General features: G+C 31.8%; 1 protein-coding gene across 1 annotated transcript; it reads right to left on the bottom strand.

The window, feature by feature from the left end:
* Positions 1–14,857: 14,857 nt before the first annotated feature.
* On the bottom strand, positions 14,858–16,510 carry LOC107861925 (flavonol synthase/flavanone 3-hydroxylase). The gene is made up of 3 exons (XM_016707319.2): positions 16,005–16,510; positions 15,540–15,861; positions 14,858–15,310 (listed from the first exon to the last, which is right to left on the bottom strand). Exons 1-3 carry the CDS (start codon positions 16,343–16,345, stop codon positions 15,059–15,061), a joined length of 915 nt encoding a protein of 304 aa, XP_016562805.1. The 5' UTR covers positions 16,346–16,510; the 3' UTR covers positions 14,858–15,058.
* Positions 16,511–23,802: the final 7,292 nt, after the last annotated feature.

The following is a 23,802-nucleotide window of genomic DNA, read 5'->3' as shown; positions in this document are numbered from 1 at the left end:
ACGTTACAAACTCGGACACACCCTATGTATCCTCCTAAACAAGTACTAAGATGATATGTGGCCTTCTCAACCTCCCTTTTCCCGCGTAGGTTTTCTCCCAAAAACCTTCTGCTGTATAATAGTCTCCTCCAACAACCCATCCATATAAATTTAGACCAGGGAAATTTCTATTGGTTCTATCGTTGTTTGCTGCATTGCGAGGCTTCGAAGGCCTTTCAAGAAGTCCATTATGCCATTAAAATCGGTCCAATCACTATTGGATATTTACACTGCCGCCAAAAACTTGAACCCTTCCCCAAACTTGACACAAAAACATGAGCATAAACCGTCATTAAATTGTAACGGGATATCGACACCACAGTCTTGGTCCCTCAGCCTTGCCAGTTCGAACCTAACAATCTTAACTGTAAAATTTCATATCTTGTTTGAAGAATTATTGCCTAATAGATAAATAACAAACCTTCACAAAATCATTGTACTAGATGTGTGTTTTCATGATAAGTTGATCAGTAATACATACCTCCCACATATGAAGTGGTTCCATCTGCAAGCAGCTTATTCCTCCGAACCCATCTTTACTCTAGCCTTTAATGCTGGCCGGGCAAAAGTGGATCCAATTTCACTTTCTTTTGTCTGCAAACAAGAGAAATACATTTGATGTCAAACAAGAGAAGAACAAAAAGACCATTACAAAAGGGTAACACAAAATTGAGTGAATCAACAGATGACCAATATGATGCAACAGATTACCCATCTATTCAACCGATGAGGCATCGTTTGCAAAGGATGGATGACATGTTGCAACAGATGGGCCATCTGTTGGAATAAATCAAATCAGCCTTGCTACTGGTTTGATTTCTTCAAAAAGTTGCTCCGTCTGTTCTAACAGCTAATTCATCAGTTGCAACAGTTGAGGAAACTGTTGCAACACCACCACCAACAGCATCAACAATAAAGAAATAAACAAAATAACACCATATTTTCCAACACCATCCACAACACAAACATCATATGTTCCAACACAACCACCACCCCCAACAACAGCACCACTAAAGTACCAAACAAAAGACATAAAAAAAAAACTATACTGATAACAAGGCTTTTTAAGTTCTCCCAACAGATGACTTTTTTCGCATATTTTAATAAAAATAACGGTTCGTTCATTCAAGACTTAAAAGTCACCTTTCCTTCAATTTTCTCAATAAATAGCAAATTGGTAATGGGTAAATCATTGATAGCAACAGATGTAAATAACTAATTTAAATGACATACAAAGAAGAAGATGAGATAAAAAGAGCAGCTTTGAACCATACCTGCAATGTCAAAAAAGCAAACGGATCAGAACATCCAGTTCAGTCGAGAAAATATATTGATTGGTTGAGATCCCAAAGGATCCTCATCCGAAAGATGAGAGAAAAGAGAGGAAAAAAAACAAAGATAATTGAGAATAAAGAATAAAGAAGAGTTACGAGTTAAGTCAGATAATTGAGAATAAAGAATAAAGAAGAGTTATGAGTTAAGTCTAGTCTAGACTACTTTATGGCTGAAAGAGAGAGAGTTCTAGATATGGGAGGTTTTAAATATTCATTAATAACTTTTGAGGGGCACGAGGAGACGGTGACATTGATAATGTGACTGATTTATTCACCAAATCTTCTCCAATTGCAACTTTCAAAAAGATGCTGCACAAGATCGAGATGCAAAGGCCAAGCATGTTCTCATTAGGGGGAGTTAATACGCATTGTACTCTTTTTCCCTTACGAGGTTTTGTCCCACTGGATTTTCCTTGTAATGTTTTTAATGAGGCAGCCGAAATGCGTATTATTAGAGATGTGTACTCTTTTTCCTTCACTGGATTTTTTTCCTACTGGGTTTTTTTCTAGTAAGATTTTAACGAGGAACATTATCTACCACTTAGACATCCAAGGGGGAGTGTTATAAATGTATTTACATTATTGTGAATGTCTATCAAGATCTATCAAGATCTACTTTGATATCTATTAGGATTTGAAGCATCCGTCTTTTACTCAGACTAGGAGTAAATTTTTCCTATAAATAGAGGGATTTTGTTCATTGTATTAACAATCATATAATCTCTCATCCTTAAGAGAAGAAATAAGAATTACTCTCTCTTCTCTCTCTACTCTTGTTCTTTATTCTTTCTTGCTTTATAACATTTCCATCTTATTTTTTTATTTTTATTTTTTTCTTTTTCATTTTTTTCTTTCCACTTTATTTTCACTTTTCTATTTCTCTTTTTTTTTTTTTTTTTTTTTCTTTTTTTTTTTTTTTCTTTTTTTTTTCCATTTTTAATTCTTCTATCTCTAATTTTTATTTTGAAAAGACAAATATGTACATCACATGTACATATTAAAAAAAACAAACAAAATAAATAGTCATACAGATCTGAATATGTATTTCAGTACAAAACATATATATGTATTTATGAAATACATATCATATTCATATTAAACAGTAACAAACATAACTGTACTATATATATCTTCATATGTATTTGCGAAATACAAAGGTGACTCATATAAAATAAGAATATACATATGGATCAGGTATGTATTCTGTAAATACATATGTAGAGCTTATGTATTTTATACGGTGTTGAATTTGTCTTTGAACTCACATACTATGTTATTTTAGAGGGTAACATATGTACTTATTTGTTTTCTTTTACTGTTTAAGATTTGTTATAGAGATTTTCTGTCCTATATGTTTATATATACATGTGAGTCAGATATGTATTTTTGTAAATACATATGCAGATATATATGTATGTTTTTTTTACCATAAATACATATGCAGATCTGTATGTCTATTTATTTTGTATATTTTTTGAATATGTATATATGATATAGATGTGTCTTTTAAAAATAAAAGATAGAGATTGAAGAATAACAAAAAAAATAGAAAAAACAAAAATGAAAAATAAAAATTCAAAAAAAAAGAAGTGAAAAAGAAAAAAAAGAAGAAAGAGAAATAGAAACTAGAAATAGAAGTGTAAAAAAGAAGCGAAAAAAAAATTAAAAAGAAAGAAAGAAGAAGAAAACGGAAAAAAAATGAGAAAAGGAAAAAAATAAAATGAAAATAAATAAATAAATAAATAAAGAAATGAAAAAAATAAAAAACGAAAAAGGAAAAAAAAAGAAGTAGAAGAGAGAAAATAAAGTGGAAAGAAAAAAATAAAAAAAGAAGAGGAAATTAAAATAAAAAAAAGATTAAAAAAATGAAAAAAACTAACAAGAAAAAATAGTTAGAGATATAAGAGAATGATATTTTGAAATTTTGAAGATGATGGAAATAATAATATTCATATTTAAGTTTGATTGGAAAAGGAATCTACTAATTTAAATAAGAGTAATTTATGAGAATTTAATTAGATGGATAATTATTCCTTATTTAACTCAACTAATTTGAGTAAAACAGGGACAGTAAATCTTGTTGTATATGTATTTGTATAGCAACAGTTTAATTAAATATAAATTACAATTTGTTATTTTTCGTAATTATAAAACTATTGCTATAAAAGTTACAATTAAGGTTCTATAGTTGTTATTTCTGAAATTTTTCCTTTTTAAAATCATAATTAATAAATTTATTTATTATGTGTCACTTTTCTATTAATTATAAATTAAATTATTTAAAATATTACTATCTTATAACAAAATTTAGACCTAACTAAACCTATTCAATCCAAACTCGACAATACCTATCCCAACCAATTAAATAAAAGTGATCCAACTAAAACTACTCAACTCATAGCTGGAAAAGTGATCCAACTAAAACTACTCAACTCATAGCTGGATTGTTCTTTGATTACTTTGCATTGAATAAAACACCATGTGTATTTTGCTATGCTTGGTTTGTGGGTGTTTAGAGTGGACAACTAAAATATTCCTTCACTTTAAATAAATAATATAACTATGTCATGGATATAAAAAATAACTAAAATAGGCTTAGTATACTTTTTTTATACACTATATATATATATATATATATATATATATATATATATGTATTAACGGAATGAGGTTAACAACGTCAAAAATGAATAGTACACTATTTGTGTGCACCATCTATATTTTTTTTTATAAAAAGTAACATAAATTCCAACCTTATTAAAATTATTTACACTCCCTCCCACTTTCTTAATTACTTTACTCACTCTCCCGATTTATATACATAACAAGACCGACATATATATAGAAATTTTTGTATATAAGAAGGCCGACATATACATGACAAGACCGATTCATATACATAACAAGTATGACAAGATCGGCATATACATAACAAGGCCGACATATATATAACAAAATCGATTCATATACATAACAGGACCAACATATACATAGAAAGCTATGTATATGTAATCTTAGAGAAAAATGAGATTTTTGTAATATATTTGGAGAGATGAGATTTTTTGTAATAAGTGAAACTTAAGTTGTGGGTTTGTGTAATTTTTAATTATTTTATATAGTATACTATTTTTTGTGCATTGTGTAATTTATTTCATATAGTGTACTATTTTAGTTTATTATTCATTTTTTCATATAATATATAGTGTGCAAAATAAGTGCACATATATAAAAAAAGTTGATAGTGCACAAAAATAATGCAATATATCCTTTCTGCTTAATCCCTAAATCTCAATCTTCATCTTCTCACTGCCATCCCCGTTTAATTTGGTATAGAGAATGTACTAAAAAAAGTGTTTCTTATCAATATTTTCTTCATTTTCATCACTCAAATTCAATATTTTTTATTAAGAATAAAGAGATCTCATATTATATCACACTCGGTGGTATTAAAACATCAATACAATATTTTATAAGAGCTAAAACTTAGATCTAATTAAACCTTATATTTCTGACTTGATATCACGATAAGAAAAGAGAATGAGGTCGAGCTAACTCGACTCTAAAAATTGATTTAAAAAATGAGAATTGTTGAAAGGATCAAAGATGAATTTCAAGATGAATACAAGACTACAAGGCAGAAGGAGCCAAGAAACAGTGTTTAGATTCGTGGTCCTTGATTTGTCTGGAAATTAAGTCCATCCATTCTTTCTTCTTAATACCAAGAAACTATCTTCTTATAAGAAAAATAAAGGCCTTGAGGCAAGCACACTAAAATTTACCTTTTTATTTTTCAGAGAGGAAGTGTTTGTGTGTGGGAGGGGGCCGATGGTGAGAAAGATAAAGATCTGAGATTACCTTTTGTTTGGATTGTGGTTTCTCATGGTATGGTATGGTATGGTTAGTAATAGTACCATGTTTGTTTCGATTGTTTCTCAAAATATATGGTATAGTATGGTTTAATTTCACGGTTAAGGTACCATGAAAACCCTCACTTTTTTGAACCACCAATTTGATGGTATCTCATGATTTAGTTATTTTTTTCAGTTATACCCTTATATGAAATTATCTAATACTATTTTACCCTTTTACCCTATATTACTTTTAATCCTATTATATATTTATGACGGAATACATATACAGGCCCCTGAAATATTTCACTTTTTTCGTATAGGCACCTTAATTAATAAAGGTACCTATTGAACCCTTTACTCCTTAAGAAATGGTTTCAATTGAGCCCAATTCTCCGACGTGGCTGTTTGCGTGTACTCACGTCTGGGAGGCGCGTGAAATGTCATGGAACCAGCTTATGTGGCACCCAACGGATCTCCCTTTTTTTATACCCAATTTCTTATAAAAAAAAAACCTTAATTCCCACTTTCTTCCTCTTTTTATACTCAATTTTCCACCATTTTTATCTCCTAAATTCTCCTTGTCCTCTTAAATTCCTTTTCAAGCTTTTCTCTTTCTCCGCTTAAACTCTCCTACTCTTATTAATTTCTTCTTCTTAATCATTTTTAGTAGTAATGTCCAATTCATCTTTTTCATTGTCTTCATCTTCTTCAATTCCAAAAGGAGTATGTTTATGTGGGGTGAAAGCTGAAATTAAGACGTCGTGAACACAACTCAACACTGGTCGGAGATTCTTTTGCTGCAAAACTTCAAAGGTATTCATCTTTTGCTGCTTTATTGGACAAAATGCAATTACTTCGATTAGTAAATGCAATTTTTTAGTTTAATTTGTTCTTTAAACCTGTAGGAGAGAGGTGAATGCAATTACTTTGATTGGTATGATGATGAAATGCCTCCTCAAGCAAAGAGGGTGATGTGGGGTTTATTGAAAAAAGTCAAATCATTTGAAGAAGAAAGGAATCGATCAAGAAAATTTAAAGTGATATGCGTTGGGGAGATAGTGATTTTGGCTACATGGAATTTCTTCAAGAAATGTTCTTAGATTTTGGCAAATATTGGCTTAAGTTTCTTATATATGGGACTCTTTTGATTTGGCTAATTCTGAAATATATTAGTTGTATTGGGACTGTTTTGCTTTGGCTTTCCTGTTGTAGTAGGATTTTTGTGTATGAAACAATTAAGAAGGAATGAAGATAAGTTGCGAATTGTTAATCTCTTACTATGTTTTGATTTTGCTTTACTGTTGTAATTGGTTTAGGTAGATTACTGTACTCTGTTTTTTTAGAGTTCAAATGATTCATTTAAATGATTCAAAGCTGTCAAATGTTTAACACAAAAGAAACCACCATTCAATAATTATATAAAGCACAAGAGCATAAATGCAACTGATCGACATTTTACACATAATAATCTACCATTCAACTGCTCAAAATGAGCTCCAACCATACATCAAATGTTCATCCAAAACTATGTAAATAGACCACCAAAAATAGTTTAGAATTTTCAAAAATCCCAACAAAATACCAAAGTAGCCATACAACTAATCACCAAAATATACATTGTACTAAAAACACAATCAATTCAACAACTTCATATTCCTCCTGGTGCACTAGAACTTTCAAGTTGGCTTCTTTTTTGACTGACTCATACTCTGCACTTGAGAAGTTGTGACAGCATTGTTTCCCTCCCACTTCATTCCTCGAGGCTTATAACCAATATCAATATTTGTTTGAGTTGCATCTTTGTAAATACCCGAAGTGACAACTGTTTTACCTCTAGTTCCAGGCTGCATAAAATGAAGTAAAATTAGATTTGTCAAAAGATAATTAAAAATTACATGAATTGAAGTTGTAATTCACACTTACATTTAATGTTTTACTGTCACTCATTTGATCAGTGTAGATACCAAAACCTATTGTCTTTGACCTCTTTTGTCCTATTGATGATGTTGATGCTCCAATGGTCCTTTTTTTTTCAAGTTGCTGATCAGATTTACTTTCTTTTCCTCTACCTCTGCCAGTGCCTCTTCCAGATCCTTTGATTTTGCTAGCTTCCCTACCTTTGTCAGTGCCTCTACCTCTTCCAGCTGCCTGCACTCTTATAACTGTTGAGGTATCAACACACATAGAACTGTTGAAGCTTAGTTGCTGGCTGAAACTTTGTGGCATATTAAAGCTTGGTGGTTGGCTGAAGCTTGGTGGCCTGGTAGAGCTTGGTGGCTGACTGAAGCTTGGTGGCCTGGTAGAGCTTGGTGGCCTGCTAGAACTTGCTGCCTGGCTAGAGCTTCCAAGTTGTCCCATTCCATCCTAATAATAAAGGTTATTAAATATATATTATAAATATCAGAATTTAATTATTGATTTAAAAGATACGAGTGCATTACTTGAGCTTTACAGAGAGTTATGTTATGACCAATTTGATGACATTTGGAGCAAGAAATTTTCAGTCCTTTCCTGGATAGCTTCCCATACTTCTTCTTAGGCTCATTCTTCCCTTTTTTTCTATTCTTTCCTGGTCTGTCAGGCATTGATCTAGGCTCAGGAGGATCAATCACTACATCACTTGTGTTAGGCCACATTTTCATATTAGGTATTGGCTGAAGAAAGTAGTCATAAGCCTTCAAGAATGTATCTTTCTTATACCACTCTTCCACATAAAATTCAGGATCTATACCTTTATGCTGATAAGCCAATATAGCATGTTGACATGGTATGCCTCTCAATTGCCAGCTTCTACAAGTGCAAGTCCTTGCCCTAATATCAACTAGATGCCTATAAGGACCATTTAAAATTTCATACCCAATCTGTCCATTGAACCTAACTGTGGAATTTCTAGCCATATCTTTGTTTTCTTCAAGTACCAGCAGAGCCATAGGAGAGATGTATGAAATCCAGGTATCAACAAACTTTCTCATTTCAACATTTCTATCCATTATCTTGTGTCTAATCTCCTCTAACATACTGATTATAGATTTATATCTAGCAGCTAAAATCCATGAATTAAAAGTCTCACACAATTATTCTCAACAATGTCACATTTAGAATGCTCCCTAAAATATGTCCTGCACCATTATTTTTTTTCATAATGTAATAAGTCCTCACAAATATCCTTACCAAGTTGACTGAGTTTGCCCATCTCATCCAAAAACTTCACTTCAAAACTGGATTTAGCACACCTCCAAAATTATTTTCTTCTTTCTTCTCCTCTCCAGCTCTGATGCCAATTGGACCAGATATGTCTTGCACACCACCTCATTTCACAATCTGGTAGCAACTCAAGTATAGTAGGTACAAGACCCTACATCAGCATAAATACAAAATCAAAACACAAAATATATGAACATAGACTGTATAGTAAATAAATAGAAGACATCAAAATTAAAGTTTAGAAAGTAGGCTAACCTTTTGCATATCTGACATGACAATCAGTCCATGTCCAGTGCCTAAGTTCAAATCTTGAATCAAGTGGTTAATGAAGAAACTCCAGCTATGTTTTGCCTCTTGATCAACCACTGCCCAGGATATTGGATACATTTGATTATTTTTATTTCTCCCAATTGCAACTAACAATTCACACTTGTAAGAACCTTTCAAAAAACAACCATCTAACCCAATAATTTTTCTGCACCTTGCCAGCCAGCCTCTCTTTAATGCATCAAAGCACAAATAAAAATAAACAAATAGATTTTTTTCAAGTTGAGACTCTCTATCTATCCTCACCCAAAAAGAAGTGCCAGGATTAGTATATTTTATCATGTCTGCATAGTTAGACAACCTTGAAAATTCCATCTTCCAATCACCCAAGAATTCTTTAATGATTCTATGTTTTGCCCTGCTACAAACAGTTTTTTCCCACATACATACCCAATTTTTTTCTCACCAATTCCTGAATTTCCCACAGTTTTATATAAGGTTGTAAAGTTATTTCATCCTTGAACTTACTTGCAATAAACTTAGATGTGCACAACTTATTTTTTGTAGTAGTAGTGCATACATGTACAGGATAGTAGTGCTTGAAAAAAAGTCACCAGAATGCTTATCAATACTAGCAAACAACAACCATTTACATTTCATGTCCTCACACCTAACTCTAACTCTATGTTTCTCATTAGGCTTAAGCTCAATCTAACTTTGTATTCAACAGCATACTCAGCCACAACCTTTCTAAATTGCTTAGCATTTTCAAATATTATACCAAGCTCAAATATAGCCACAACACAATCAGGATCAAATCTTACCTTTTTACTTTTCCTTCTTGTTGGTAAATCAACACCCTTGACAGCTTCAGGTTCCATTCCATCAGTACTGTCATCACTATCAACTTTTGAGCTATCTATATACTCCTTATCTCCCCCTAATATTCCACTGTATATAGCAGCCTTATTTCTTCCAATATCTTCAAATCCCCTATCAACACCTGCTGATCCAAGTTTTATTTCTTCATTTTGGATAGGTTTCTTATGTTTCACACAGTTTCTCCTTTCATTTCTAAGAGTTCTTAACTCTTCATCAACCTCAAAATTATCATCTTCTGGTATATTAAACTCTTCAGAATCAACACTACTATCAAGATTTGTTTCAGCCCCTTCTAGATCTGAGAGTTCATCTGCATCTGTTTCAGCCCCTTCTAGATCTGAGAGTTCATCTGCACCAGATTCTCTATCTATGTTGTCAGTTTGGGTAGGTTCCTCATGTAACCCTTCAACATTAATATCATGAACTGTTGATATGTTCTCACCCACATTACTATTTTCACCAACCACATTACTACTTTGATCACCTACTGTACCACAAAGAAAATCAGATGGGACCCCATTTTCTACCACTTCTAACTCATCCACAACATGGTTCACATACAAGTCTAAAAAGTCCCCATCTTTTAGGTCTTCAACAAGACTTACCAAAGTCAAGTCATTTCCTACTTCAATAAAGACTTTCTTTTTAGGGTCTTTAAAGTAGAACCCACCAACAGTCATATACCCAAATTCTTTAGTATAATAAAGCAACTCGAATATATAAAAGTGGTCCTTGTCCATACTTACATATTCCACCTCACTTTCTCCTATGTAGCGTGGACCATATTCTTCATCAGAAATAAACTTGCCACCGTGGTGAAAACGAGTTGTAATAATAATATTAGCCATCAGATTTCTGAAACAAAACCCCAAAAATACCTGACAAGTTATGAATAGTAAAAACCCTAGCTTTTTTCAGATATTTCCAAACTACCATTATTAACGTAATATACTAACAAAGAACTAATAAACCGTTTAGAACTACAATACATGACAAAAATGTGACAATATTGACAATTAAACATACCTGAGTGCGATTCAAACACAAAACAACAACAATTCTTGAGATCCAACTCCAGATTCTTCGCAACCAGTAAAGAAATGTTGAAATCAGTGTCAAACTTGAATTAATCACTCAAAAATACTATGTAACTCTTCATTATACAACAAACGAAGCATAAATTAGTAGTATTAGGAATGAAATCGCGATTTTAGGGTTTCTGATAGATTTGGGAATGGGTATGAGGGATTTGACGTTATAGGGAGCGGGGGGTGGGGGTGGGGGTGGGGGGGAATGGAGTGGAAATTATATTGTATTAATTAAAATAAAAGGTGAGGTGTAAAATATAATTGGCTATAATTGGTCAAAATTTACACGTAGGCGGCGACTATATACACGCGCTTAACACGTTAAAAAAAAGGCTTTAAAAATGTGCCACGTCGGACAATTGGGCTCAATTGAAACCATTTGTGAAGTGGTAAAGGGTTCAATAGGTATCTGTATTAGTTGAGGTGCCTATACGGGAAAAGTGAAATAGTTAAGGGGTCTCTATATGTATTTAGCCTATGTTTATTTTCATGCTTTTCTGATTCTTATTCCAACTGTAAATTCCTCATCATAGAACATCTTGTATTTCGTATGTTTACCTAGTCAATCATTTGTTCTTTTGACATTCATTAGGCTTCTTGGTAATTCGAAGCATCTTTTCACTATGATATATTTTTTTTGAGGTAATAACTGCATACAACTTTGATGGACAACTCATGTGCCCTTTAGCAGCCTGCTAAAATATTCTGTGTAAATAGAAGGCGAAGGAAAAGAGAACTAGAACACGAAAAGTTCAGTTCTGAGTCAGAAAGGCAGCAAACATATTTTGTAGTTAAAATAACTTCGTTTGGTGACTAAAATTTTATTAATACCAAAGTGAATAGGACTGACCACTTGTTTCTCAAAACTGTAAAAAAGAATAGGACTCAATACTTGTAATTTGCAAGAGGGAGCTATCACAATGTAAACTAATTATAAGCCAATACATATCATTATAGAACAATTAGTTTAGCTAGATTATCAGTTTGTTCCCTTGTCTAAAGTCTCATGATATAACTAGTAGAAGAAAGGTGCAGGTTATACCTTTTAGAACTCTTTGGTAGATCAGGGTTGTACTGCACATGAAGATCTTCAATTTCAATTCTTCCTTTGGCCAATTAGTTTTTTTTTATTAATAATTTTTGATAAATTAAAAATTTATAATAATTAGGGGCATTTTAGTAAATTTACCTATTACGATACAGTACCATACCATCAAACCAAACAAAAAAACTGTTATTAAACCGCAGTAAACAATACAATCCATCCAAACATTGTATTGTACCATACTATACTGTACCATGCCATACTATACTGTACCGTACATTATGAAATCATAACAAACACCATCCAAATAAAGACTAGGGTTTGTCACTATTCAATTTTTATATAATGCACTTATTTTATACACTATATACTATATGAAAAAAAAAATAGATAGTGCACTAAAAAACAAATTAGATAATGTATAATTTCTTGTACACTATATGAAAAAAAATGAATAGTGCACAAAAATAGTGCACTATCCATTTTTAACGTTGTTAACCTCATTTTGTTAAAAGAAAAGTATATAGTGCACACAAAAAAAAATGCACTAAGTTTATTCTGATTACTTTTTATATCCATGACAAAAGAAAAGTATATACTGCACAAAAAAAAGTGCACTAAGTCTACTCTGATTACTTTTTATATCCCTATCATAATTATGTCATTATTTAAAGTGTCGGTGGGAACTTTACTGGTGACATAAATTTAATATCTAGTGTATCTCACTTTCAGAGAATGTTGACTGCCCTTTCTGGGAGCATAACTTCATTCTCTTTTGCTGCTCTTTTGGCTCTGTTTGCAATATCGAGATATTAACAATGACTTATTTTCAATAAAACATTACACTCCAACTAGGATTTTCTGTTGCTTTTAGTGCTACATCATTGTTGCAACTAGCAACACCTTGTGTATAGTGAATATCATCATTTTTGCCTTGTTTTCTATTACATCAATCACCTGAAGAGAATAAACTGTAGGGTTGGGGGCTCTCGGGTTGAGGTTAGATAGTTTTAGTTGGGTTCGAATTTGATTATAAGATAATAACATTTTAATTAATTCAATTTGCAATTAATAGAAAACTGTCACGTAATAAATAAAATTTTTAATTATAATTTACAAAAAAGGTGTTAGTTGTAAGAGTATATTTGAGTCGTAAAGGTGAATAGAGAGATATTTTTGACCTCATAGATAAATGAAGAATATTTTTGAATCAATTCAATACTTAAAAGATATTTCTGACCCAATATAATTTTCTTTACATCTCCGTGCAAGTTGAGCGAATTCCCTAAATAATCACTCAAGTTTTGAAAATCTCCTTCAAATATCACTTATATTTAATTTAGGACCACAATATCACTCAATTATCATTTTTTTTCCTCAAAAAATACTAAACATCTCAAAAGTATTCTTCAATCGGAATTGACATGCCATGTCATTAAAATCATATTTTTTATAAAAATAATAAATTATTAATTCATCAAACTTATAACCAAAATTATAATTTTTTTCTGTGAAAAAAATGCATTGGTTTAATTTTCATGCTTAGGAATTCTTTACCACACCTAATCTTTACCATATTATTTTACATGCAAATTAAAATCTCTAGATAGCTTATCCAATTTAATGATATTATTTTTTAAAAAAAATAGTTGATCTTTGTAGGCAATTATAAATGAAAACCTGAATGATCATCTAGGAAAATAACTCCAGAAAAAAAATATAAATAACTAAGTATGAGAATTTCTTTTTGGTAAATTAATCTATACCTTTTTTAAAACAAAAGATCATAATTTTAGTTAAATGAGTTTGATGAGTTACTATGTTTATTTATTTTTTTAAATGATAATTTACTAATATGACATGCTAATTAAAAGAGGAGGAACTCTTGCTTTTAGTGATTTTTGAGAAAAATATTGATAACTAAGTGATATTACTGTCTTAGAAAAGATAAAAGTAATTTTTATAAGTAACTTCAAAAACATGAATAACAATCTAAAAAATAACTTTAGGAATAATCAAAGTTTAATTAATGGTAAAAGATTTCTAAGCATGAAAATTCCTTCTTATTAAATTAATATATTTTTTTAAAAAAACTAAGAATATAATTTTGACTAAATAAGTTTGATGAGTTAAATGGGTCTATTATTAAAAAATAATTTAATGATATGATATACCAATTAGAAGAGAAAGAAACATATGAGATATTTAGTTTTTTTTTAGAATAATAGTGATAGTTTAATCATATTATTATCTCTAAAAAAAAAAATTAATTTTTGTAGGCAATTCAAAAAATATGAGTGACCATTCAGAAAAATAACCCTTGAAAAAATATATATCAAGCTTTAGTATCGATAAAATTTTTCTAAGTATAAAAATTTATTTTTAATAAACTATTGCATGTTTTCATAAAAAAGAGAATAAAACGATATTTTGGTTAAATGAGTTTGATGAATTCATTGGTTTATTATTTTTAAGAAAATGAGGTTTTAATGACATGGCATGGCATACCAAGTAAGAGGAAGAAGACTTTTGAATTATTTAGTATTTTTTAAGAAAAAAAGTGATAATTGAGTGACATTGTGGTCCTAAATGAAACATAATTGATATTTGAAGAAATTTTCTAAACTTAGAATGACTCTTCAGGGAATTCACTCTTAGAAGTTCCCATCTTTTTACTTCCTTGATGATTTAAATCCACAACCTTAGAGTTGGAGGTGTAAACCGGTTACCATCTGAGCAACCTCGCTTGTCCATTAGTCTGATATATACTTTTTGCACTATCAAGGATTTGTTCGAAAATATCTCAATACTCTAGATTCCACCTGCCTTTAATAGGGAACTAAAATTTATAAAACAGATGCTTTGGTATCTAAAACTAGAGTAAACAATATGACTGAGTACTAAACGATGTTCGAAGAAAGAAATAAAGAAGAGGAAACAAGATTGCAGTTACTACAGTTTGGGTATTTCAAACTTGAACGCAGACTAACTTTCCTTCGCATCTCACTCTTTGTGCAAAGAATCATTCTTTCTGACAGCTATCTAATACCGATCAAGAGCTGCCATTGGACGAACTTTCATCAATTCTCTTTCCGGTTTGATTTTCAAGAGGTGTCAACCATAAAAAAAGGACAAAACACAAAGCTATAAATCGAGGATTCCTCTTCAAAGAATCAGACTTGTACTATGAGAGACAAGTGGAACAAATTAAGAAAATAGTTGTGTGCTCTCTAATAGATGAGATTTTTAAATGCACTTCACATACCTAATATTGCTATATTTCTTTCAACATAGAGAGAAAATCTTTGATCACATAAGACTTGCTCTAACTAGAAATTAAGTATTGGGTTATATGGATGAGGAGAGATCTTCAGGTCTAGCTGGTGGATGAGTCACGTTTCTAAGTCTCAACTGCAGATATTCTTCGAAGAGGAATCCTCTGTACTTGGGCGACTCGCCAATTTCCTTGGTGAACTGTGGTAATGGATCGATCCACTTGTCTCTTTGCATGTCATAGAAGAACGCGTATGAGCAATGATTTGTTTCTCTTGCTCTGACCAACTTGTGAGTTGCACTCTTGAATTTATAGTTGCTTAGCACCTTTCATATGTCAACATCAAAAAAGAAAAGGTTGATTCATCAACTAAGCGGTTTCCTACTTTTAGAATCCATCTGGCTTTAATAGAGAGTTAAACTTTATTACTTTATAAAACAGATACAGTGGTGTCTAAAACTAGAGTAAACAATATGAAGGAGTAAATGACGTTATTCGGAAAAGAAAAAAGGTTAGAAAGAAACCAGATTAATAAAAAAGGTTATAAAAAATTACCTGGATCACATCACCAATGTTAACAACTAGTTTGTCTCTGGAAGGCGCTATAGGAATCCACTGTCCATCTTTTTGCACCTGAAGGCCTCCAACTTCATACTGGTAGACAATGGTGAAGCAGCCAGGATCTTCATGTGCGGGTTTTCCTGTGTTGTCATCTTCTTTCGCCGGAAAGTAGTTGAGGCCCATCAATGCATCCCGAGACCGCTCATTTGTGTAGTTTGCTAGGAAGTCAGGAGGGAGGCCCAAACACTCGCTGATGATTCTCTCCGACACAACTCCTAATTTTGTGAAATGGGAAGCCATCTCTTCCAATACTTTTCTAAGAATAGGAAGTCATATTTGAAGTCATACTAGTTCTTATTGGATACACCATAACAAGGATTTCAACTAAACTAGAAGCAGTTGATTTATGATGCAATGAAGAACAAATAGGCCTATAACAGATATAGATTAAACTATTACCTGAATTGAGGTGGATTGTTGGGGCAAACATCGAAGGCAGAGGATGATGAAAGACGAACCCACAAGTGCTCAAAAGTCCCAGCTGACTTCTGTGTGCTCTTTAAATAATTATGAGGTATAGAGAGTTTTTCTTCATCTGAAGAAGCAAAGAAAGTCTTATACATATCCATGGTTCTGCTCAACAACTCCAAAGGAATTCCATGATTCGCAATATGGAAGAAGCCATAGGTAACACAGGCTTCTCTAATTTTCTCCATAGCCTTCTTTTTCCCCTCTTCATTTTCCTGATCTGATTTAAAATAAGGAGAAACATCAATTGTTGGTATATCAGAACTAGCCATGATATTTTCCTTATTTCTCTTCACTCTCAATGTTGTTCTCAACCACTTAATATACAAAAATATCAAACGAGAAGTCCATTATTGATTTCCGCATCATGTGGCAATATAAATATTCTGGATTGTTAGCTCTTTCATAAATTAAAAAAATCAAGTGCGTATTGCATGCTATAGTTTAAGAATTTTATAGTTTTGTATTAATCCAAAAAAAGACCCAATAACGTGCTAAGACTTTTTTCTAATAAATATATACAGTATTAGTTAAAGGGTCTCTTCACAGCATTGAGGACGACAAGTATTATTATTGATGTTAGGTGTATATACCACAAAATAAATTACAGTTGAAAGTAACAAAATAAGATTAAGGGATAAATAAAAATTCAAGTCGAGTAGCAGATATCTCATTCTCTTTAATGAGTTTCATATCAAGCGCAATATAATTTACACTGATCCAATAGCATAAATTTGACTTATTCCCTGTAGGAAACATCAATCCAACAACGTCGTATAATTCAAACAACTCGAATTAATCGAAAAGTTCAAAGATTCACGAAAAGTATGCCTTTCTGCAAAATAAAATTACTCTCTTTTGTGGAAAATAAGTCGGGGAGATATAATTTTTTTGGTCTCAGCTCTCTCTTTCACTACACTAACCTCAAAATATAAACACCAGATAATACTCCTCATTTTTTTTTTTTCATGTATTTTAACACAAGGAAGCAAACATCTTTTATATTAGGTGTAGGTTTCTACAAATAAATGCGAAGAATATGAATAGTCATTTCAGGATTAATGAGACAATTAGTAGGAGAAAATGAGCAGAACATGTCATTATAGTTACATGAATCACAAAGAATCATAACACTACTTTATAATGAAAGACGCATTGACTTAAAATTTTTCGAAAAAGGGACAAATATAGTCTCAAATTATAATAAATGATACGTATATATCCTTCGTCATACTGCGGATACTCATATGCTTCTACCGTTAATGAAATGGTACATATATGCCCTCACACTAACGTTAGGGGCATATATATGCGTATCCAAATTATGATGAAGGATATATACATATCATTTATCATAATTCAGGGTATATTTATCTCTTTTTCATTTTAATTTTTTTATCTCATACAATTAACTCTTACCCACTACCGGACCCAGTAAACCCATCAAAATCGATTTCAAACCAACTCGATCAGACCTCTACATTTTGTTTCAAACCTAATATTTTCTCTATTTTTCTCTTAAACGTGAGCTCCAATCAAATTGCAGTGATTGGTCGTTGCTGCTACTTGATGTTTCCTGGTTGGAGGCAATGGAGATTAAACCGGAGATGGTCGGAGCTAAGGGTGTGACGAAGGTTCATTGGTGGGGGTATTTTCAAATTAACGGAGATGGTGGATATGTGGTGTTGACTGATGCTGGATAGTGTTTTTTCGATGAAATTTCGTTGAAAATTGAAACACGAGGAGTTCAATTTATTTGGTGTTGTTTTGAGGTGTTATGAGTTAAAAAAAAAAATTTCAAAAAAAAAAAATGATAATAGTGAGTGTTACAATATTGTGTGTACATCGATATAGGGGAGAAAAAATGCGTCTGTTAAATAGTCATCTCGGATTTAGGTTAATTATTTGGAATAAAAAAATTTAAAGGAAAAAGAGATAAATATATCCCTAAATTATGATAAATGATACGTATATATCCTTCAACATACTTTGGGTATATATATGGTCGTACTATAAGTGTGAAGGATACATACATAATTTCATTAAGGCTTAAGCCATCGACAGACCCTTAAACTTGTTTCGAAAATTCACTTAAACCCCTCAACTAAGACTTGTATTTATTAGGCCCCTACCCCCCCCCCCCTACCCCTCCACGAATTTTGATCCAATTGAACCTTTTTTACCTACATAGCACACCGCGTGTTATACACTCGCTTAGGCGTGTGATGAGTTTTTTTTACTAAAGCACGAATGAAAACGTGCCACGTGGCAGTGAGGGGCCAAAAAATATTTATTAAAAAAATTATATTTAAATTATTTTACTATTATAATTTCTTAATTTTCTTTTTTATAAAAACAACTCCTCCCCCGCACATCATCTTCTTCACAACACCCCACCCCCACCAACCCCCCGCACCTTCAACCCCACCCCACCCCCGCTTCTTCACAGCACCCCACCCCCACCCGTCATCGTCGTCTTCAATTCATTAATTAAAGTTTTTTATTAATGGAAATGATGGATTTTAAAAATTAATGAAAATAGCGGATCTGAACTCGTTCATAATGGATTTGATCAATTTGTTTTTGGAAAATCATTTATGGGCTGATGTAATAAAACAACTTTAGAATTTTGGAGTTGATTTTCCGGCGAGTCTTGCGGGAAAATGTTGACTGTGTTGCTGCTCTCTTGTGTGTGTGTGAGTGAACTCTGTGTGTGTTTGAACTATGTGTGTGTGAGTGAATATGTGTGTTTGTGTGTGATTTTTTTTTTGTCGATGAAAAAACATTATTTGCATTTAGGTTACAAAGCGTCCATCATCTTTATCATTCAACAGAAATCAACTTCAAATATAAATCCAGCAACTAGTACTTGACGATTCTCTGGATTACCGGAGACCTCTGACAATTTTCATCTCCCTAAGCAGTAGAAAACTAGGCATTTGCAGTTTTAGGAATGAGCGGAATGGATTGTGTTCCCTTTTGCTTCATCCGTGCTTCTTCTTCATGGATCTTTTGCAGTTGAAGCATCCTTTCAATAACAAGTTCATAGGCACACTTTTCATATGTATAACGTTCGTCTTCGCATTTCCATGGGAGGTAAAATTCGAATTGACGACACTTGTTCAATGGGATCAATAGGTGTGCGCACTGATCTCAATAAGCTAATGGCACTTTGTTCTCCATCATTTCTGCTTGTGTTGCTATCATCTTCTTCGATGAACCTAGTACCTCTATTTTCGTCTTCCAATTTTGCTTATGCGTGAGAGAACTATGAAATGTCGGAGGAGGGGTAGTGTGAAGATGACGACTGGTGGGGTGGGGGGTGCTTTTTTCTTTTTTAATTAAAATTATTATTAAATAAATAATTAAATAGAAAAATAGAAAAAAATAGTAATTTCACATATTATTTTTATTTGCCACGTGTTTTTTTCTAATTGGTTAATTTTGTCACGTTAGGCGACTGTATTACACAAACTTTATGCCTGGTGTTGATTAGGCAAAAAAGATCCAATTGAATCAAAATTCGGAAGAGTTTAGGGATCTGATAGATACAGACATTAAGACTTTTCGATGATTTAAACCTTTCATTAATGATAAAGAGCATATTTATATGTATGCTCTTGAGGCGGCAATACCTGAGAAGTATTCTGTACTCGTCTGAAGAGTATACAAATGAATAGAAATAGGAAACAATTTATTTGTCTATGTATTGGGCCGGTTCGGGTATTGGGCTTTGTTCCACAATGTAATAATGGACTGTAACGGAGTATTGATTGATCAGGAAATTGTACGACATAGATTCAAATATGAGTGACTTCAGCTATTTGATCCCAATAAGAAATGTCTTTAAAAAATAATCTTTCTTGGGTCAATAAGAAATGTCTTTAAAAACTAATCTTTCTTACTTTTTAAGTATAGTACAAGTATCATTTTACCCTTCTACACTTTAAATATATTTTTTAAACTCTCCATACTTATTTGTCTCTCAAATTTTATTTTTTATTATTTTCACTTTTTATTTTTTCTTTAATTTTGTTATTCTATTTTTTATTATTTTCACTTTTTTATTTTTTCCTTTAATTTTATTATTTTATTTTTTATTATTTTAACTTTTTATTTTCATGTTTTAATTTATTTGTCTCAACCTTTATTTTTTTCCCTTTTTCTCAAGTATTATCTATTTCTTTTTTTTTTTCCTTTTTTTAATTTATTTGTCTTAAAACTTTATTTTCTTTTATTTTTGTTTTTTATCAGTTTTTTTTTTCCCACATTTTTCTCAAACTTTATTTTTATTTTTTCCTCTCATTTTTTATTTTCTCATTTTTTTTAATTCTTCACTTTCTTTCTTAATCTTTATTTTTTTCTTGCCTCTTTTTTTCTCACTCTTTTTTTTAATTTTTTCTATTTTGTTTGATCGTTTTTTTCTTTTTTCAGTTATCTTTTTTCCCTCATTTTTTTCAAACTTTAGTTTTATTTTTCCTCTCATTTTTATTTTTCTCAATTTTTTTAATTTTTCGCTTTTTTCTTGATCTTTATTTTTTTTCTTTTCTATTTTTCTCAATCTTTTTTTTTATTTCTCTATTTTGTTTGATCGTTTTTTTCTTTTTTTTTCTCAACTTTTATTATATTTTGCTAATAAATAAAAAATTAGATAATCTGCAAAGGTATCTTTTTTTTTTGACATCAAAGCAAATTTAAGGGCATGAATTGTTGTTACGAAGTTCTTTGAAAATTCTTGAGATAAGTCATGTCTCTAAGGCGAGAGATGTAGAATATCTCAAAAATAAAGGTATAATGTGGTAGTGTCAACTCTTGCCCGTGGGGCATAGATTATTATTTGAAAGTCCTTGAGCTAAGTCTTGCCTTTAAGGCAACAGTTGTAGAACATTTCATAAATAAAGACATACCGTGGTAGTGTCAACTCTTGCCCGTGGGGCATAATTTTTTGTTTGAAAGTCCTTGAGATAAGTCTTGCCTCTAAGGCAATAGTTGTAGAACATCTCATAAATGAAAAAACATAACGTGGTAGAGTCAACTCTTGCCCGTGGGACATAATTTGTAGTTTGATTAAGTCTTGCCTCTAAGACAAGAGTTGTAGAACATCTCATAAATGAAAACATAACGTGGTAGTGTCTGTCACGCCTTGTTTTTGCCAAGGTTAAGCAAAACGTGACTTATTGACTCTAAAGAATTGGAATTTTGTATAGAGTCGCCACCTAATTTTTAAAGGAAAATAAGGAAACCTATTTATTTGTTAATACGTATAATTAATATTTTAGTCTGCGAAAACCTATTGAGACTCAAGGTAAGGGTTCAAATTATCCCAAAGAGAAGGGGTTAGGCACCCTTCAGGATTTCCGAATGTGGTACTCGGCTAGACTAAACTTATCAATGAGGGAGGAGGTATAATATTTAAATAATGTAAAAGGGTATATGCATTAAGTATAAAATCATTCTTTTGAAAAATGTAAATGTAAAACCATGTAAAAGTATATGTATATTAAATATACAAATAAAATTTATTGTTATAAAAATATGTAAAAAAGATATGTGTAAAAATGTATAAATTGTATGTGAAAAGAAAATATATTGAGATGTATGAAAAGAAATGTATTTTGATGTGCCATGAAAAGAAAAATATTTACAAGTAATATTTTTTATGTGATTAAAATTACGGAGAAAAGTAAAGGTTTATTTGAGAAGAAAAAACTACATAATATCTAAATTACTTGATTAACTCAATGCTTTTGTGTAAGTATTAACGGCCTAAGTTTTGCCTAAAAGCGATGAGAATTATGTAAATAAAAAATATCCTCGCCCAGCACCACAAAAAATAAAGTTTTCACTATATATTTTTTTATCTTTATGTACAATTATATAGATGAGAAATAAAAATGAACATAAATGTCAGGACCCCCTCTTCAAATAGCACCTCGGAATGTGTTACCAAGAACATGTACAAATATTTAATGAAAATATTAAAAATAAATAAATAGTCATTAAATAAATGGAATCATGTGCGCGTATATGTAAAAATAGAATTTTATTATAAGGTGGGCTCAAATTATATTTTAGACGCGCAACGACTACGAAGTGGTTGCTCGATTTATCAGCCATCCTAAATCGTCTTGTCAAGATGTGCATCATTAAACCCTTCGTGTTGTCGTGATATTTTTAAGATTTCATCATCGCCTATTATTTATTTTTATTACGTATTTGTATACGTAATGTCCGTCATTTTATTTATGAAGGCCTCGAAAATCGACGGCGAATTTCTTCATCGGCCATTGTATTGATACTTGATATGAATAAATAAACTTGAGAAAAATAAAATCCGTCTTTGTAATGGGGTGGCCTCAAATATTTGACGGAGAGATAATTTCATTGGTTGTTATCATATGGTATCCTGTTCTTTATCATTCAAATAAAGTGTAAATGACAAAAATTATCCAAAATCAATGTCTGATGCAAAACAACAGCAAACTCAGTGACAAAATAATCAGAACGGAGCAAAATAGTAGTAACAACAAAAGTAAGCAACCATCAGCAAAATAAATTATTTAAGGAAACTCATGGCCAACTCCGGTCGAATCTAAACAAATCAGACAAGAACAAGAATAATAAGAATATTATCAAGTATAAAAAATAAACAAAGGCACCAACCAACACCGCTACTTCGACGACGATGAAATGCCGGAGCAACGAGTCTTTTGTGCCAAGTTCGCGGCAATTCTACGAGTGAAGGGATGTCTCGCCGGAGCTCTTCCCGGAGGAGAAATAGCAACGCAAATGGAGGGAAAAAAAGGAGGTTTTCGTGGCTGGTGGTTTATGGTTGAAGGGGGTGGTGGCACATGAGATTGAGAGAGAGAAGTGAGGTATGGTGGTGGTGCTGTGGAGGGACGAAGAGAGGCTGTCACCGGTCACAGCCTCCGGCAAACAGCGGCGCGAAAGAGAGACTAGAGGGAGAGGAGGAGGCTTGACAGAGGGGGAAGAAAAGGTGGTGGAACGGCGGCAATAGCCGTGTTGGCCGGAGCCTGTTTGCCGAAGCTTCGACAGTGATGGCAGTGAAAAAGCATGCATGTGTGTGTATTTTGAAAAAAGAATCTAGATTTGATATATGGTGTTAGTGTGTATATTGGACATTTACCCCCTCTATTTATTTATATTAAAAATTAACACCCCTTATTATCCAATAAATAAAGGGGTGTTCTTACTTTTTATTAACATCACATTCTTTGGTCCTTGTCATTGAGCTGTTATTGTCGGATGTGATAAGGCATCAAATTATTAGACTGTATAAAAATAATTTATTCGACTTAGCATTTACGGACTGTAAAAAATATATAAAATGCAGGTATTAAATTGTAATTATGAAAAAATATATAAGAAAATTAAAAATATAATTAATTAAAAAAATATATATTATAAAAATGTGATTTCATATCGTGCACGTGTGCAGATGATTGTGAAAGCACGACAACAAATTGATAACAATCCTAAAGTAAGGATTATTATCAACAATTTATCAAAAATTATAAAAAAAATGTGAAAATTATAATTTGTGCAGGATGATTATCAATAATTTATCAAAAATTATAAAAAAAAATGTTAAAATTGTAATTTGTGCCCTTTAACGATCAGAAAACCGACGTTAATTTTAAGCATAGAGAGCAAAAATTGGGTGTCAACAGTTGCCCTTTTCGTTTGAGGATGATGTATATGTAGACAC

Source organism: Capsicum annuum, chromosome 3 (genome assembly GCF_002878395.1).
Source record: "Capsicum annuum cultivar UCD-10X-F1 chromosome 3, UCD10Xv1.1, whole genome shotgun sequence".
NCBI classification, from domain to species: domain Eukaryota; kingdom Viridiplantae; phylum Streptophyta; class Magnoliopsida; order Solanales; family Solanaceae; genus Capsicum; species Capsicum annuum.
The sequence above is the reverse complement of the archived record's forward strand: the minus strand, read 5'-3'. Positions and strand labels throughout refer to the sequence as shown.

What these genes read in the sequence shown, in the direction of transcription:
- LOC107861925 (XM_016707319.2), bottom strand. Translation starts at nt 16,345, where the DNA reads ATGGCTAGTTCTGATATACCAACAATTGATGTTTCTCCTTATTTTAAA. An exon ending in AACAATCCACCTCAATTCAG is followed by an intron (nt 15,862 to 16,004) that starts GTAATAGTTTAA and finishes TCCTATTCTTAG; the next exon opens with AAAAGTATTGGAAGAGATGG. An exon ending in ACATTGGTGATGTGATCCAG is followed by an intron (nt 15,311 to 15,539) that starts GTAATTTTTTAT and finishes GACATATGAAAG; the next exon opens with GTGCTAAGCAACTATAAATT.